At 37.8% G+C, this 15,739-nt stretch overlaps 1 protein-coding gene across 2 annotated transcripts in view; it reads right to left on the minus strand.

Annotated features, from left to right (window-relative positions):
* nrg3b (neuregulin 3b) overlaps positions 1–15,739 on the minus strand; it is a 127,173-nt gene that overhangs the window by 2,721 nt on the left and 108,713 nt on the right. Inside the window, exons 3-8 of one of the 2 annotated variants that reach the window (XM_047816988.1) lie at positions 13,683–13,756; positions 9,026–9,052; positions 6,135–6,237; positions 4,497–4,623; positions 1,738–1,850; positions 1,071–1,238 (exon numbers count right to left, since the gene is read on the minus strand). In XM_047816988.1, the coding sequence (XP_047672944.1) occupies positions 1,071–1,238; positions 1,738–1,850; positions 4,497–4,623; positions 6,135–6,237; positions 9,026–9,052; positions 13,683–13,756 (612 nt within the window). Of the gene's footprint in view, positions 1–1,070; positions 1,239–1,737; positions 1,851–4,496; positions 4,624–6,134; positions 6,238–9,025; positions 9,056–13,682; positions 13,757–15,739 lie in introns of both variants that reach the window. The other variant, XM_027140378.2, reaches the window with a different exon arrangement.

A 15,739-nucleotide genomic window follows, 5' to 3' on the forward strand; every position in this document is an offset into this window, starting at 1 on the left:
GTAAAATATTCAGAATTTCTATTAAAGGTATAACAAAAGAAGCCTTTGTGTTCAGAAATATATATATAGTGACTAATAAAACAGCCCGAAACACTAACCCACAGTGTTGTTATTTGACATTAAAGCCTAATACCAGGCTATAAATCAGTTCTGTTTCATAAAGGACATCGGTAGTGGCAGTTTAACTTGCCACATCGACACATATAAATATCTAAATAAACTATTCCTGAAATATCTATGTTATAATAGGATCTACTGTAACAGGGTCAAATCTATCTCCTATTCTAATCACTCTTATTATTTCTCTCTGTTCTTCTGCTTTCTCTTTCCCCACTTGCTTTCATGGGGACACCAGAGGGTGTCTCCATGGCAACAGGAGGGGGAGAGGGTTAGGGGTTGATGTTGATGTTTTAAGGTTGTTAAGTCTAGAAATAGGTCAGTGTAAGATTCGCTACTTGTTCCTGTCTCTACGCCCAGTTCACTAAGATATTGTATTAGTTTATCGGTTCTTAGTTCTGAACAATACTATTATTTATACTATACTATCATCCTGCTGAGACACAGACCCGAGTTTCGCTCGTGTGTGCACGTGTCTTAGTGCCGAGACATGTGGAAGATCTCTTCAAAACCCTTGAAGGCAAAACTCCAAAGTACACGGTTTACGAATGCAAATTATGGAAATAGGGCAAAATAAAAGCGATCGTTGTGAGATGAGTTTACGACTCGCTGTGAAGTTGGATCATGTTGACAGCAGTCGAACATCTCTAGCGTAAGCACTTCATACTCGTAGGGTTTAATGTTATTGAGGCATATTGCAAATCTTTTTATTCGCAATCTTAACTATTAGCTTTTAGTCTTATTCACAGAGACATGTCTTATCCTTGTACCTATTTGTGATACTTTAAAGAAATTCTTTACGTGTCAAAAAAAAAGGAATCAAAGAATAGTAATCTCTACTATATAAATATATAAAATATCAATTTCATTTTAAAATTTTGTAAAGCTGCTTTAAGACTATGTCCATTTTTAAAAGCGTTATAGAAATACAATTGAAACTGAAATTAAAATACCTTCTCAGAGACTCTAATGCAGCATCTGTAGACTCCACCTCTCGAAGATGTTTGTAGCTATGAATATAATCCTTTGATACTCCAGTTAGATAGTGTCCTGCTCTAGAGATGGGTGGTGTCCATCGTGACGCAGGTTGATGATTCGATATTGTCTGTTTTGCAGCAGGACTACAACAAAGATAGACATAAAACTAAAATGAGAACTTATCGAAAATAATGTCAAAGGTGCCATTATAAGACACTCAGGCAATCCGGTCCAATACAATTGAAATTTTTTCATTACAAAACGTGAGACACGTTTTAAAAATTGTGCCTGTGTGTGCATGCGTATGACTGTGAAAAATCACATAGCTTAATTGTTAAGAAGCAAGAAGAGCATAGGATAGTTAATTATACATGATTTGCAATCTGTCGAGCTGAAGAATGCCAATTATGCATTCAATTCATGTGCCTACTGCCAAGTGTAAATCATAAGTTAGTTCTGAATCATTTTTTTTTTTTGGATGTCATTTTTGTGCAATATACAACACTTACTCAACAACTTTTAACGTTATTTATCTTTACACTTGTCTGAGCATATGGAGCCGATTAATTCTCCTCTATTCTCACGTATATGCATTGGAAGAGGAAGAAAGCAAGCAAAGGAGAAGAAAAAACAGGGAAATACCTGCAACTTTTTGCTGTAGCCAGACTGCTGCTCTGCTTGGGTGACGAGACTTTGGGATCGTTGGATCTTGTATTGTTGCCTGGTGTCAGGGATGACCCATGGGCTTTGCAGCACTGTGGAAAGGAGATGACAGGTGATATGTTTCTAAAGGTTAAACGCTACTGCTGTGACACTGTTCTGCTTTGTAGCACTGCTCTTCCACATTCTCCTGTCTTTCAATAGATCTATCTTTCAATTTCGTTCACTCATAAACCCGACTTACACCCCCCCCCTCTCGCCCCAACAAACACACATGCTCTTGACTCTTCAGTGCCAGAGATGGAACAGTGAATTATAGACTGAGCGGTGAGACAGAATGTAGTACATTCAGTGATATATGTCCCCTCAGCGAGAGGAGAGCCACTTTAATTAGATGTTACATTTAAACAGCAGATTAAGAGAGACACTCTCTGATTACACTCCCTGTCGACTTTCTAAGTCCTTCTGCATGACTCGGGAACTAATCCCGGACAAGATTACATTAATGGATTCCTAAAGAATTTCTTTCATTCTCTTTTTTGCTCCCCCAAAATTAAATCCATTATCTTGTAACAGGCCAGAACATGGAGACTATTCAAAATGCAGCCTCAGATGCCCCCTAAAGTCATCTGAGTTACCAGATAATGCTCTTATTCTAGTAAGTGACACACGCTTGCCTCCCTTGTCCGGTGAAATATCATTAAAGCTACTGGTTTCACTTGAAAATAATGTGAAGCCTTGCAGCTGATAAAGTGTGTCATCCTAACACTTGTCCCTCCTCAGGGACCTGTTAGCATTTTTATTCTCTCTAGCAGGAAAATTGGATCATTTTTGGCCACCCTCTCAAATCCTCAGCCGGGTGAGAATGCTCTACCGGGAACAGAGCTGCCGGTCTCACCGGTGTAATTGCAGGAACTTTCAGAGAGTTTGGAAAATGTAGATTCACGCCCAATTGAAAGTTAACCCAGGGCCAGAAATGCAGACCGTTGGGTGCAATCTTTTCAATTCAAGTTTATATTAGTGGATTTGAGGATATTATACATTTTCATGACCTACTGGTAGACATTTATTACTGGTGATACGCTTTACTTACGGATGCAATTCTGCATGACAGCTCACACATGGCTATGATAACATCACCAGCCATAACATGTTCAAGACTATTTTTACCATTGAAAGAAAAAGTGAGGCTTGACTGAACGTATAGATTGTAATTTACAAATTTCTGAATGATATTAGAATGTTATGACTGCTCAATTTGCAGAACAGTGTAGCTCTAACAATACTGATCTCTGTAATTCTGTTATATCAGTTCCACACAATCTAAGGCTAAATGAACCAATTTGAAAAAAAAAAACAACAACAAAAAACAAACAAACAAAAAAAAATGTTATTTATATTTAGCTATTTATAGGGGCTTTTTTTTTTGCTTCTCCGTTTTCTTTAGAGCCTGATAACGATTTTTTTTTTTTTGGTCAAGAGAGAGAAAAAAAAAGGCTGCTGAAGGAAAAATAGTTTATAGCTTATACAGCATAAATGATTACAAGGAACCTGTTTTGTGAATTTTCCACATCAGTAAATATACCCAAACCATTAAAAGTATGACTGGTCATTTATTAATAAATTGGAAAATTGTAATCACTGGTAAATTTTGGGATATGCTGTTACAGGAAAAAAAAAATCTGCCCCAGGGAAGTTCACATCACAACACCTTGTCAAACAAAAATAATAACTAAACAAACATTAAAAAAAAAAAAAAAGTCGTATGCACATATGCACATACTTAAGACGAAATATAACCTGGAGTAATATAACTGAGGTGGACAAACTGACACAGGCAGAATTCACACACCATGCTGACAGCATCTACCATTTCTTTTAATCAATCTTTGGGTTTACATTATAGTGAAGTGACATGACATACGGCTAAGTATGGTGACCCATACTCAGAATTCGTTCTCTGCATTTGACCCATCCAAAGTGCACACACACAGAAGTGAACACACACACCGTGAACACCTTACTCAAGGGCACCTCAGTCGTGGCCAGCCCGAGACTCGAACCCACAACCTTAGGATTACGAGTCAGACTCTCTAACCATTAGGCCACGACTTGCCCCAGACAAGGAACAATGTGAAATGAATCAGCTGTCATAAAAGCCTTATGAGAGTGTCATAAGATTATGAACATTATTATAATTTCTGCTTAAAACAAGTACAAGTACAAGCTGAGGAAATAAAGAATGCTTAATTCAATTCTGTACTTGAACTGTCAGTATCCTTTGGTCAAATAAAAATCATTGCTTATATCCATGGAAAAAGAAATGTCAGATTTTCTGTCTATTTCTATACAGCTCCTCTGTAGAGCAGGTTTTTTTTTTTTTTTTTTTTTTTTTACAGCAGCAAGGTAGACCGCTGATCAAATGGATGTGATGTTTACTCAGAGCTATATGCTCTGCTATTTCTGTCAGTGTGAGGGATCACTGGTTATGGTGAGTGCCATGGAGGGCATCATTCCCTGAGCTGCCTGCTGGCCAATTGTATTCATTACACATGACTGTTATATACAGAGAATGCATTTTGAATTCTCTCAAAGTCACACATGGGTGGCTTGGTTTCCCATCATCTACATAAAATAAGCTGATATTCATGAAAATGAAGGTGACACATTGCTCATTACATGTCTTTCAACACAAATAAGACAAATGCTCCTAGTGAAGTGAAGTGTCCCAGATATTTCACCTTTTGATGCTGGAGGTCATAATCAATCCTGGGGCTAGATTTGGACATGAGACGCGAAGCAATGAGACTGCAGTCCCTCAGAGTGCGGATCTCAGTCTGGTGGGCTCTAGGCTTTCCCCTTAGCCTCCTGCAACATATTAAACAGTTATAATCATACGGTTTCTAATAAATCCATGTTAACGTTTCTTTTGTTGACTTTTTTTTTTAGCTATGAAGACAAAATTAACTATTTCATTATTGTAACTTTCTGTAACCAAATGTCATGTTAGCTCAAATAACACAGTCACAGTCATGGACGTCTGTGTGTTTCTGCTTAATTAGATAGTAATAATCAAACTCTCATGACAATGTGAGTATATCATCAATTATATTTTCACATCTACATTTTTTTCTTCTTTCGGCTGCTCCCTGTTCGGGGTCGCCACAGTGGATCATGTAATCTGCTTATTAGATTTGGCACAGGTTTTACGCTGCATTCCCTTCCTGATGCAACCATCACATTTTTACTCGGGCTCAGGACCGGCACTGAGCTTTAACTCTTCAGTGGCTGGGGTTGGAAAGCACAGGATCCTGTCGCTGGACCACCTGGGAGCATTTTCACATCTACATATTTTCAGGAATTACACATAGATGATATTTTGGTACCATTTTTACACTGAATAGCAGTTTTGCGACTGGAAGAAACCTACAAGAATGTTTGGATGGGTTTTTCCAAAAGGAATTTGCTGGCATGCAGCCCGCTGCCTTCATCTCCATGTCAAATTGACATAACACATTAATCGAGTGACATTATTGTTCATATAATTACAACGTAATAACAGCTTACTATGTAGACTCAGTGTACTTGTTCTGTGTTGGACAAACAATGGTGATGTGCCATAGCTTTCCAGGTGAGCTTAACTAGACAATCGAACAAAGCAAAGCACTCCTTAAAGATACTCTTTAGTGTTTCCCTGCACTCAGCACTTATAATAATATTGACATGAACTTATGTTGTAACACTGTTCCATACCTAAGCTTTAAAAATATTTATAGTGTATGATGTATACTGTGTTCTCTGGTCTGACATGAAGGTGTGTTTCTTACTTTTGCTTTTACTTTTTTATTGAGGATGGGTTCACTTTTGAGGCTGTAACTCTCATGGTTTCTTTCTTATGTCATCTCAGGGAGTTTATACTTGCCAACCTTGCCTCTTCTTGCCAGTTAGGGATAAATATAAGTTTAAATATAAAATTTAATAATACATATTTAATAATTTAATTTTTTTTATTTTCCCGCGTTGCGAAAATGTCCACTGTTAAAAGTGCTATACAATTTTTTTAAATTGAATTATTAATAGTTATGACAATATCATAACACTGACTACAAATTAGTAGTCAGAAATCATCATACTGATTATCGTGAGTAAACCGAGCCGCATTCTCTCTTTATAATGTTCTGACATATAGCATAAGCCCAGTCAACTTGCATGAAACTAGACCTTTTTACCGCTGATGAGTATTTTATAAATGTTTATTTAGAATGAATCCTATGGTTTGCGCAGGTGTCATGCAACTCTATGAAGTATTACTAGCAAGGATTTTAGTTTTCTTTATAATTTTGTACTTCTGGTTTCTGTAATTTATGTTAATGACTCACTTGTTCCTGCAGTAAAGAGCCATGCAGGCCAAACCCAGCAAGCTGATCCCCATGGCGATGCTGAAGATTGACAAGATCTGTCTCTGGTAGGTCTCTCCACTCTCTGATAAGACAGACACAATAATGGTCCAAAGTTAATTCGCTGTGTAAATTTGTCCTATCTCATCTCTCTGCTGGTCTGTATTGACTCTCTGCTTGTCTGTATTTATTAATTACAGGTGTGTGAAAGTATAATATTGAGCAGTTTGGACAAGTACTTCATGGTAGAAAGACAATATCAATTATTAGACATAATGGCGATATATAAAATAAATGTCCTCATCTGGCTTATATAACTTTTGCATGTTTATCCAGAGATACTTTTTAAATTAAATTGTGCTAATGATTTGTATAGAAAAAGCCATCTATAGTGATGAGCCAGTGTTTGTCTTCTTTCATTATCTGCTTTGCTGTCTCTGTCACTCTCTCTTTGTTGTTCTCGCATACACATTTTTAGAGGAAGCCATCACTGACACTTAGATTAAAAAAAAAACAGTAGTCTAATGAATGTGTGTAGATAATCCCATTTCTCTGATGATCTCAGGGTAAAAATGCACTGGTCAGTAGATATATTGTTCTCACAATTACATGTATCTGGGGAACACAGTGACTCATAATTTCTGAAAACAAATAGATGAATAGAGAAACACAACAGCTCTGTGGTGGATTCCCTCATTGTATTTACATCCCTCCTGTCAGTTATGTTGTAGACATGCCCTCATTTTTACTGTTAAATAGTGCAAACGTAGCAGAATTCAGTGTTAAACAGCCCCCATTGGCAGAAACTATTTTTGTGGGCAAAAAGCACAATCTGCTGCTATAAAAGTACTCTGATGCCAAATGAAATAAAATTTGTAAAACTGGGGGCTGCTTATGAAAGATGGACGCGTTCCATGATAGATAAAACAGCTGACATCTAAGAGAATAAAGCTTGATGCTGATTTCCACTATCATGAAGGAAGCCTAGGGAAGTTAAAACTGGTCATTTGATCAATAAATGATTTTTTTACCATCTTTATAGCTGTCACAATTATCAATTTAGTTGAAGTGGATGGGTTTGTGCAGTTAACACTGTAAATGCTAGAGATAAAATTTTTTTGCAATGCTCTTATACGATAGCTGAAATGTACAATTTGGGAATTTTGAGAAATATTGTTGTAGAGAGTTCAAGATTTTTAGCAGGGTCATCCTCAGGTGAAACACAGTCCTGGTGCTGTCCCAGAAAAGTATTTCGGTTGAAAAGACATCTAATCACAGTCTGTGACTCTAGTCAATAGAGACAACGTGAGGTGCCGGTGCAACACACAACACAATCACTCAATCAATAAACTCAGGCTTATAGAGCATGAATAGGTTATGCACTAAAATCACCAACCATAAAATTGTAATTATCGTTTAGTATTTTTTGTTGGGGATGGTCACTTGACAATTTGTTGACAATCTATAGATAATGTGTTGACAGTTCATAGGGGTCTATAATGGAATATCCAAATAATGTGTTCGAGGTAGGAAGTTTAATATTAGTTAATGGGAACTATTCTAAATCACAACTTAATAATAATTAATCTTTCTATCACTGGCAGTTCATACAGTAAATATTCATCATACCTGCCTGTGATTATGAAAGGAGAAAGTGGCGCTGGATGAGAGAATTAACTGTGTAGTCAGCTGTGATGCAGGAGATCTAATCTTGTCTTTCTGTCTACGTATTTCTTTCTTACACAGACAGAAACATATATTATAAAATGGCTGTGACCAGACTCATTTAAGATCCAGATTAAAATCACTGGAGAGTAATACATATCCATTTCTCTCCTTTTTCCTCCCCTCGTCTCCCTCTGTCTCACTTTCAGGATGTTTGAAGTAGAGGTACTAAAGCAGACATGTGAACCTAGGCTAATAGAAAACTTCACTAGATTCACTCATGGAATATATTCAGCTGTCAAGCAAATGACAGAGGGCAGTGGGCGTATGGGAGTGCGGGCGTAGAAAAATGGAAATGACTTTTATCGCAGGGGAAGAAGATAGCCAGTGACAGATAGAAAAGTGGGGAAAACAGTTTCTATAAAAAAATCCTCTTTAGTGCAGTTTATGGTTCCTGTTTGTTGACACTGCTTAAAATCTGTGGCTACTCCAGTTTGTCAGTTAAGGCAGCCACTTATCCTATCGGCTGTGTGGTGTTTCTTTTCTCAAGAGTCACATTATACAATGTGCAACCTCAGCAAGTGATATACCTTTGGGCTTAACGGGTACTAACTGGGACACTAAAAACACACATACACACACACACCCTAATATATATTTACACAGAGACACAAAGTTATCATGTACACACACCTGCATATCTTGCAACACTTAAATAGAAGCTGCAGGTACAGCAGGTACTCTGACCTCCCATTACCTAGCACATCCACTACTTGTGTTTCCATGGTAACACCGGGGCAGCAGTCAGAAGTATTAATGTATAGGCATGCACTTTGATGCACATTAATTCTGTGCAAATGAAGTCTGAGTTTTCTGTGGTCTGTAGCTGGCAATCCTCAACAATGCTACTGTCAACAATCTCACTAGGGGGGGAAAGGACTGTAGGCTCGCGCACTCCCCTGCTGCTCAGAAGAGTGCCAGCCATCCACATAGTAATCACACGATACGGCTGAGTGGTGCTTGACAAAGTCAGGAGGTAAAACAACACAGGTGCACACCCTCGGCACCCTTTGATTTGCAACACTGCTGTGTGAGAATGGGAAAACCTTGTGAAACAAGTGATAACTAAAATGATAAATTGCTACGAAGAAGAAACAGTGCATGTGTTTTGTGAGATGAATAGTAATTACAGAAAACGTTTTCCTTACCCATGAACTCGATGCCAAGCTCATCTGCTGCTGGAGGGAGTAAAAGAGAAATAAGTGAGTGTGGGAAAAAAAAAAAAATCAAATGTATTTAGAATAATAGACACATACTTCTAGATTCTCTTCCTTTCTGACAGAGACATTTCAGAGCACTTGCAGCATAACAAAACTATTCAGTGTTATCAGCCAAAGCAACATATTTCTGTAGCACAATGATTGAACAACAAAAACAGGTTTGTTCCAGTCAGCCCAGGGGGAGGGAGGCAGAAAGTACACACACCGTTAAATAGCTTGCATTAAAAGTCCAACTCAGCCTTTACTACTGCCTCTCGATTAGAATTACATTCCTGCACAGATTGCCTGTGGAAATAGGCTCTGCCAATGGCTTTGTTTGTCTCACACACCCAAGGGATGCTCATAATTGTCTCTGTTGGTCACAAGTTGTTATTCATTCCTCCTTTTTATCCTGCAGTCTCGTCTTTAAGGATGCCTGCTCCAGTGGCGCAGGTTAACAGACGACTAGTTTTCTAAATGCAGCTAGGGCTCATTCTCAGTCTCGCTCAACCCCAGAACCTCAGGGTCTGATAAAGAACTGAGCACTCGTGTTCTTTTTTATCTGAACAGCACCCCTTTTTCATGCCACTGTAACATAATCTCATTTAAATTAAAGGCGAACCCTCACACATAATTGCTTTTCTGAAAGAGGTGGGCTAAGGTTTTTAAATAGACCATGGCTTCCCAAGGTTGTTGAAAGATTATTTTTCATGGATATACTAGACATAAAAAGAGGAAATAATACACACAGACGGGAAACATTTGTTAGTTGATAAATTGTAGGAATTATCAATGCCAAGAGATTATGAATATTTTCATGCAGTAGTGAAACACATTTAGTATTAAAATGATAAATATAATTCTTGCTGAGGCACATTAATGTAATAGACATTAAATAGACATTATGTGTTGCTTAGTGATGACAGTAGATAACGGATTGCTTGAACATTCATTAAGTAAGATTGGTAAAAGCATCAGGGCTTAGAACTGGTCAGATGGATTACACGACTGAATAGAGACTATTGTTTCTAAAGTAGCTTTGGGAAAAAAAAAGCTTAAATGAAATTACATTGAACAACTAGGGATATTCACAGGATTTCTGCCCATTTTGAGGAATATGAATTAGACACTGTAGACAATGGCTGCGGAAGAGGAGTAAAACAGCAGCTGATAAACTCATGGCTTATCCTCCCTCCTGCTCCACTGCTACATATTTGATCAGTTACAGAGAAAGCCCACTGTTTATCGACAGCTTGTAATTATTTCATTATACTGTGCTGTATTATGGGACCGAATGAATTTGGAATTTGAAGCCTCATCTCTACAAAGGTAGATGTCCTGGCATTGCTATTTTAGTACATTTTGTTGCTCAAGAGTCATGCTATTTAATATGTGATGTGGAGAAAACAGATGCCTTTTAAAGCTCTGAAAGACAAAAGGCATGGGTGGCAGCCCAGGATGTCATATTGATGCTGCCAGTGCAGCTTGAATGTTCAAGCAGCTGCTGCTTCTGATTGCCCACCCAAACAGCCACATATATTCATGTGTAATTGCGGTGCTGTCACCAGCTGTACCCACGACATCATTAAACTTGTGTATTGGTTCTTCTGGACTGGCATATAATGCATACTGCCCCATCCCAACTACAGAGTACCCTTGGGAGAGACTGCCATCAGGAGATAGGAGCCCCAGTAATGCCAATGTAGACAATGAACTGACGTCAATAAATCATGTTGCCATGTATTGTATGCAAACAAAAACATAATTGTTTTAAATTCGCAAGATTCACTTTTTTTTTAGTTAGTAAGACTTGAAAGCATGCCTAAGTGCCACTTAGATAGTGATACCAAAATAGAGGCTTTGCCATGGGCAGTCATGAATTCTGAGTAACCGAATACACAGTTAGACCCCAACAAGACTGCAGCTCCTCCAAAAGGAAGTTCCTCCATACAGTATATTTTGCAGCTGAACAACAGCTGAAGGTTATGAACACAGGAGTGATCTCATAAGTTTTCCACTAAGCTCTTCTTTCCAGCTTTTAACCTCCCAGAACAAATAAATTGACAGACGACATGGTAGGGACATTTGACCTGACATTCTGCACACATAAACAGTGAGCTTTCACTAGAGTCTGACTCGCAGAGTTTTAGTCATTGTTCTGAGCATTGTTCTAAAGCTGAAAGCTGGGCAGAGAGAGAGAGAGAGAGCGAGCTCATATCAGTTAGACTGAGTGCTGAAAAAGCCTGCTGGCCCTCTGTGATGGTCAATCTGAAGATAAAGAATGATGGCTGATGATGATTTTCTATAGTCTAGTGTGCAAAGGATAGATTGTTTGAGAAGGATAGAAAGACAAAAAATTATAACATCAATGCTTGGTGGCAGATAAAGTCTCCAGGGGGTGATTTGTGGCTCATTTGGTGGGTTAAGTGAATAAAGGTGCACTGACCCACAAACAAACAATGGGCGTAGCAGCTGAGTGAAAAGAAAACAGAAGACCTCAACAGAGTGGAATAAAGAAACATTGGATACATAATGAGCTATGAAAAATGCAAACCGTGTAATGTGACATGATGTATTGGTCTTGGGATTTCTCGTTATGAAGGTTGCTCTGTGACACTGTATTTGTTTTCATGGCAGTATTCTAAATTAAACGCATTATCTGGATTTACTGGCTCATCTCTGTCAAAACTGTGTGAAAGAAAACAGTCTAAGCATCCTATCTTTGGGGGATCATAAGTATTAATGTCAGAACCATCCATGACCCGGGAGTCTAAGAGAACAAGTGGTCCACTCTGGCTCTCTGGGTGGCCATGGAAGCTGTCAATCAGAGAGACTCTGACCTACTACAGCTGTTTTGAGGCCATTCATATAGAACAGGGAAGTTGGCACTTATTTCTGGCTAGTAATGCATGAGCAGCAGTTCAAAAAATATGTTGTGTGTGTGTGTGGGGGGGGTGGGGGGGGTGGATGGGTAAGAAAAAACACACATGACTGGATGCTGAAGTAACCATAAATAGCCTTGTTGACAATTTGCTGTGCCATTTCCCCCATAACCATGCAGGTGCAGTAGCAGGGAGATAATGTAGGTGCATCTATGATAAAGACGATGGGGCTCCCGGCAGAGAGAGATCCACCTTTTTGTAGTATTATATACAGCCACCAATGAATGTTCTATGTGAAAAATACAGATATGGCAGACCAAATTCCATTACCAGCCACACAGCAGGTTCGGTGACTTCAAACAGCTGTAAGTGGAAGTTTAGGTTTCTCTCTCACTTACTGTAAAAGATCACTCCCTAAAAGCAAAAGCATTCATAGGCCGCTCAGAAAGAGCTACTTCTAAGATACATGCTGGATATCTCTCCTTGCATGGGCTCCTTTGCTTTTTCCTCTCTATTTCCCACTGTGCTTTCACAAGACAACAATAGCTCTGTGAAACCACAAAATCAGCAAGATTTTTAAGCTGCTATTTTGCCAAGGATTTATACTTTGCCATCTTTGGTCACACAACAAAATAAATGGCTTGGATAATGTAAGGTAGCTAGAACTGACTACATAGACTATTTGATGTAAAAATATGCCATGATTCTGAGTGTAAATCAGAGGGGGTGAGCTTCCCCTTGGGATTTTTGGTACTTCTCAAAGATTCTTACTTTTTAGATTCATCTGAGAGATGGGATGAGAGATGGATTTTTCCTGCCGCTGTTAGCCTTAGATTACGTAGGGGTTAGGCTGTGTTGAAACAATCCGTATAGTAAAAACCACATTAAAGTCTAAAACTCTAAATTACATCGACAAAGCAAACACTGGTAAGACAAATGAGTCAGTTATCGCTCTATGAACTTCTGAAATCGTCTGTCAGTGTCCGTCTTAATCTGTTTGCAAATGCCCATACCAATCAGGAGTCCAATCTAACTCCAAAGAAACTAATGATTTTAGTATTGACCTCAAATTAGCAAGACAATTATTGCCTTTCTCTGTATTCTGTTCACATAAAGGAAAAACAAGGCCTGCCTGCAAAATGTTAAGCTGCCAATGAACCATGAACCTTCGAAGACTCACATTCAACCCCAAATCTGCTTGTTCTATCATAGAAAATGCATTTTAAGCTAGTTTGTTTAAAACACCAATAGTTTCCCATTCAAATGCTAAGCTCCTAGCTGTCTTACCGTGAAGACAGGATGCAAATGCACGCTGATTAAAAACTATTTTCTCTTAAGACTGCAGCATTGTAATGTTCTGCTAATTTCAGTACTTAAGCTGGAGAATAATTAGCTTCTTTTTAGCATATTTGATTTTTTTTTTTTTGGAAAAAAGCACTCCCTAACTTTTACAGAACAAAAACCTTTCAAGATGAATGAAAAAAATCTAAAATTAGACAAAAGAAAGTAAGAAAGCAAATTAAACAGGATTATGTGTTCCGCTGACTTTATTGGGGTTCATATTGAGGTTTTGTTTCATCATTGATGTATACACTTGTAGAGCTGGCTAAATTCTGGCTTCATAATGAGTTGCCAGTTTCAACCACAGTTATCTTGTATGAGGGATAAACAAATAGTTCCTTCACAAATTCCAGAAAACCAGTGAATAGGCATGATGGACATACTTGGGTTGGAGAGGATGGGGTCTGTCTTAGGAACAAACTGGTCACAGCGAAGTCCACGGTAGCCTTCTTTACATCTACAAGGAAAGAGGGAAGAAGAGAGGAGGGAAGAGAAGTGATGAGATCAAAGAAGATAAAAGAGAATTAAAAAATCTTTAAATATCCCAGACCTAGATAATACATTCTAACAATTTTCTTCAAGAGATAAATACATTTCTCCTGCATATAGCCCATTTAAAGTTATTTTTTTCTTCAATTAAGTAAAAAAAAAAAGACAGCCCTATAAGAATAGGAATATCCGACAGCTTCCGGATAGATCATCAGTTCTCTAGGGTTAGGGAGAGATTTAAGTACATAATTATGTCAATGAATGGTAGGACAAAAAAATTTGTGTGTGTGTGTGTGTGTGTGTGTGTGTGTGTGTGTGTGTCCAGGTTAGGTCATTTTTATCACAAAGATTTTACTCTGAGAGTGAAATGCGGATGTATGAAAGGCTAAGCAGAGTTTGAAAATGTATGAAGGGAGAAGGGATAAGAATAAGCTAGTGTAAAAAAAAAAAAGAACGACAACAAGGCAGGCTTGGCCAGAGCTCTGTGGCGCCTGCATTTGCAAAGATAACACTGTCTTGGTGCTAATGTCACCACCCAAAGGATCTATGTGGCTGAATTGGAGGCACAGTTTATTGGACTCTTGCTGGGAGATCTATGTGAGATAAACACATCCAAGCTAGAGCAGCATAACACTCGCAGTCTGTAAAACTATAGTGATTACCAGCTTTCCTCCAGCCAAGTACTTCAGAAGCACTGTGAGAGCCCTTTCTAATTTCTTATCCCCTTCACACCTCCTCTGTTCATATTCCTTCTCATTCAGCCCCAAAGCAATTGGACTACTTTATATAAATACCATTAACTGCATTGCTGCCAGATATACGGATATACTGAGTCACATCTGTTTACGTACAACACAGAGCTTCAAATCTGCATTAATATCCACTCACATTTGCTGGGCACATTGTTATTTTTACAATTATAACCTGGCTTTGAACAAATAATGCACACTAATGTCAATGCAAAAAATAAAAATGCAGGAAAGCTAAAAACCCAACTGATTTCATGTCTCAAAATTTCCAGAACATGGCTGACAGGCAAATGTCTGTGTGCTTGTATGTCTTTTAGTGTGTCTGGTTTAGAACAACATGAATGGTGGTGGCTCTGAATGAAACACTGGAATAAATGCCTTATTAATTAGCTAAGTGACAGTGCACGACTAGCCACTAGCAGGTGAGTCATGATACGTGTAACTTTCTGTGCACTGGCCATCTAATGCTGACTCATGTCAATGGCAAGATGAAGATCTCTATCAGCCAGACTGTTTTATTTATCCTGGAGACATTATATTGAATTTTATGGTTTCCTTTCATCACCAAGAAAAAAAAGGACTTCCATTCTTAATTGAACATCCACATAAACAAAACAGCACACAAAAACTCCCCTGTTTATTATTCCATTCATGCATGTCCATGGATCAAGTATATTTCACTTTTGTCCAAGTAAATGTATTTCCATATTTATGTGTATGGGCAGCATATCTAAATATATTTTAGACTATACTTGCCTATTACTCTCATTTACACTTCATACATAATCATTACTTTGGTGAAATCTGAGAACCTCGGGAGAAATGGGTATGACTTTAAATTAGCAAGGATGATGCAGTTGGATTTCATTTGCTTTCAAACAGGCTGAAGAGTACATTTACAGAATATCCAGTAACACTTCCAGTAAGCAGAAGTGTAACCACGGGATTTTATGTTTAATAAATCCTACAATTTGGACACTTTTTTATTTCCACTAAAATTAAACCTACATTTTAAAGAGAGCTAATAAATTAGAAAATTGAAAAAAAAAATCATAATAATAATAATAACAATTACAATAATTTAAATAATAATAATAATAATAATAATAATGATAATAATAATAATAATAGTTATTATTATTATTATCATTATTATTATTATTATTGTTGTTGTTGTTGTTGTTGTTAGTATTATTATAATA

The sequence above is a fragment of the Tachysurus fulvidraco genome, chromosome 8 (genome assembly GCF_022655615.1).
Source record: "Tachysurus fulvidraco isolate hzauxx_2018 chromosome 8, HZAU_PFXX_2.0, whole genome shotgun sequence".
In the NCBI taxonomy this organism is placed as follows: domain Eukaryota; kingdom Metazoa; phylum Chordata; class Actinopteri; order Siluriformes; family Bagridae; genus Tachysurus; species Tachysurus fulvidraco.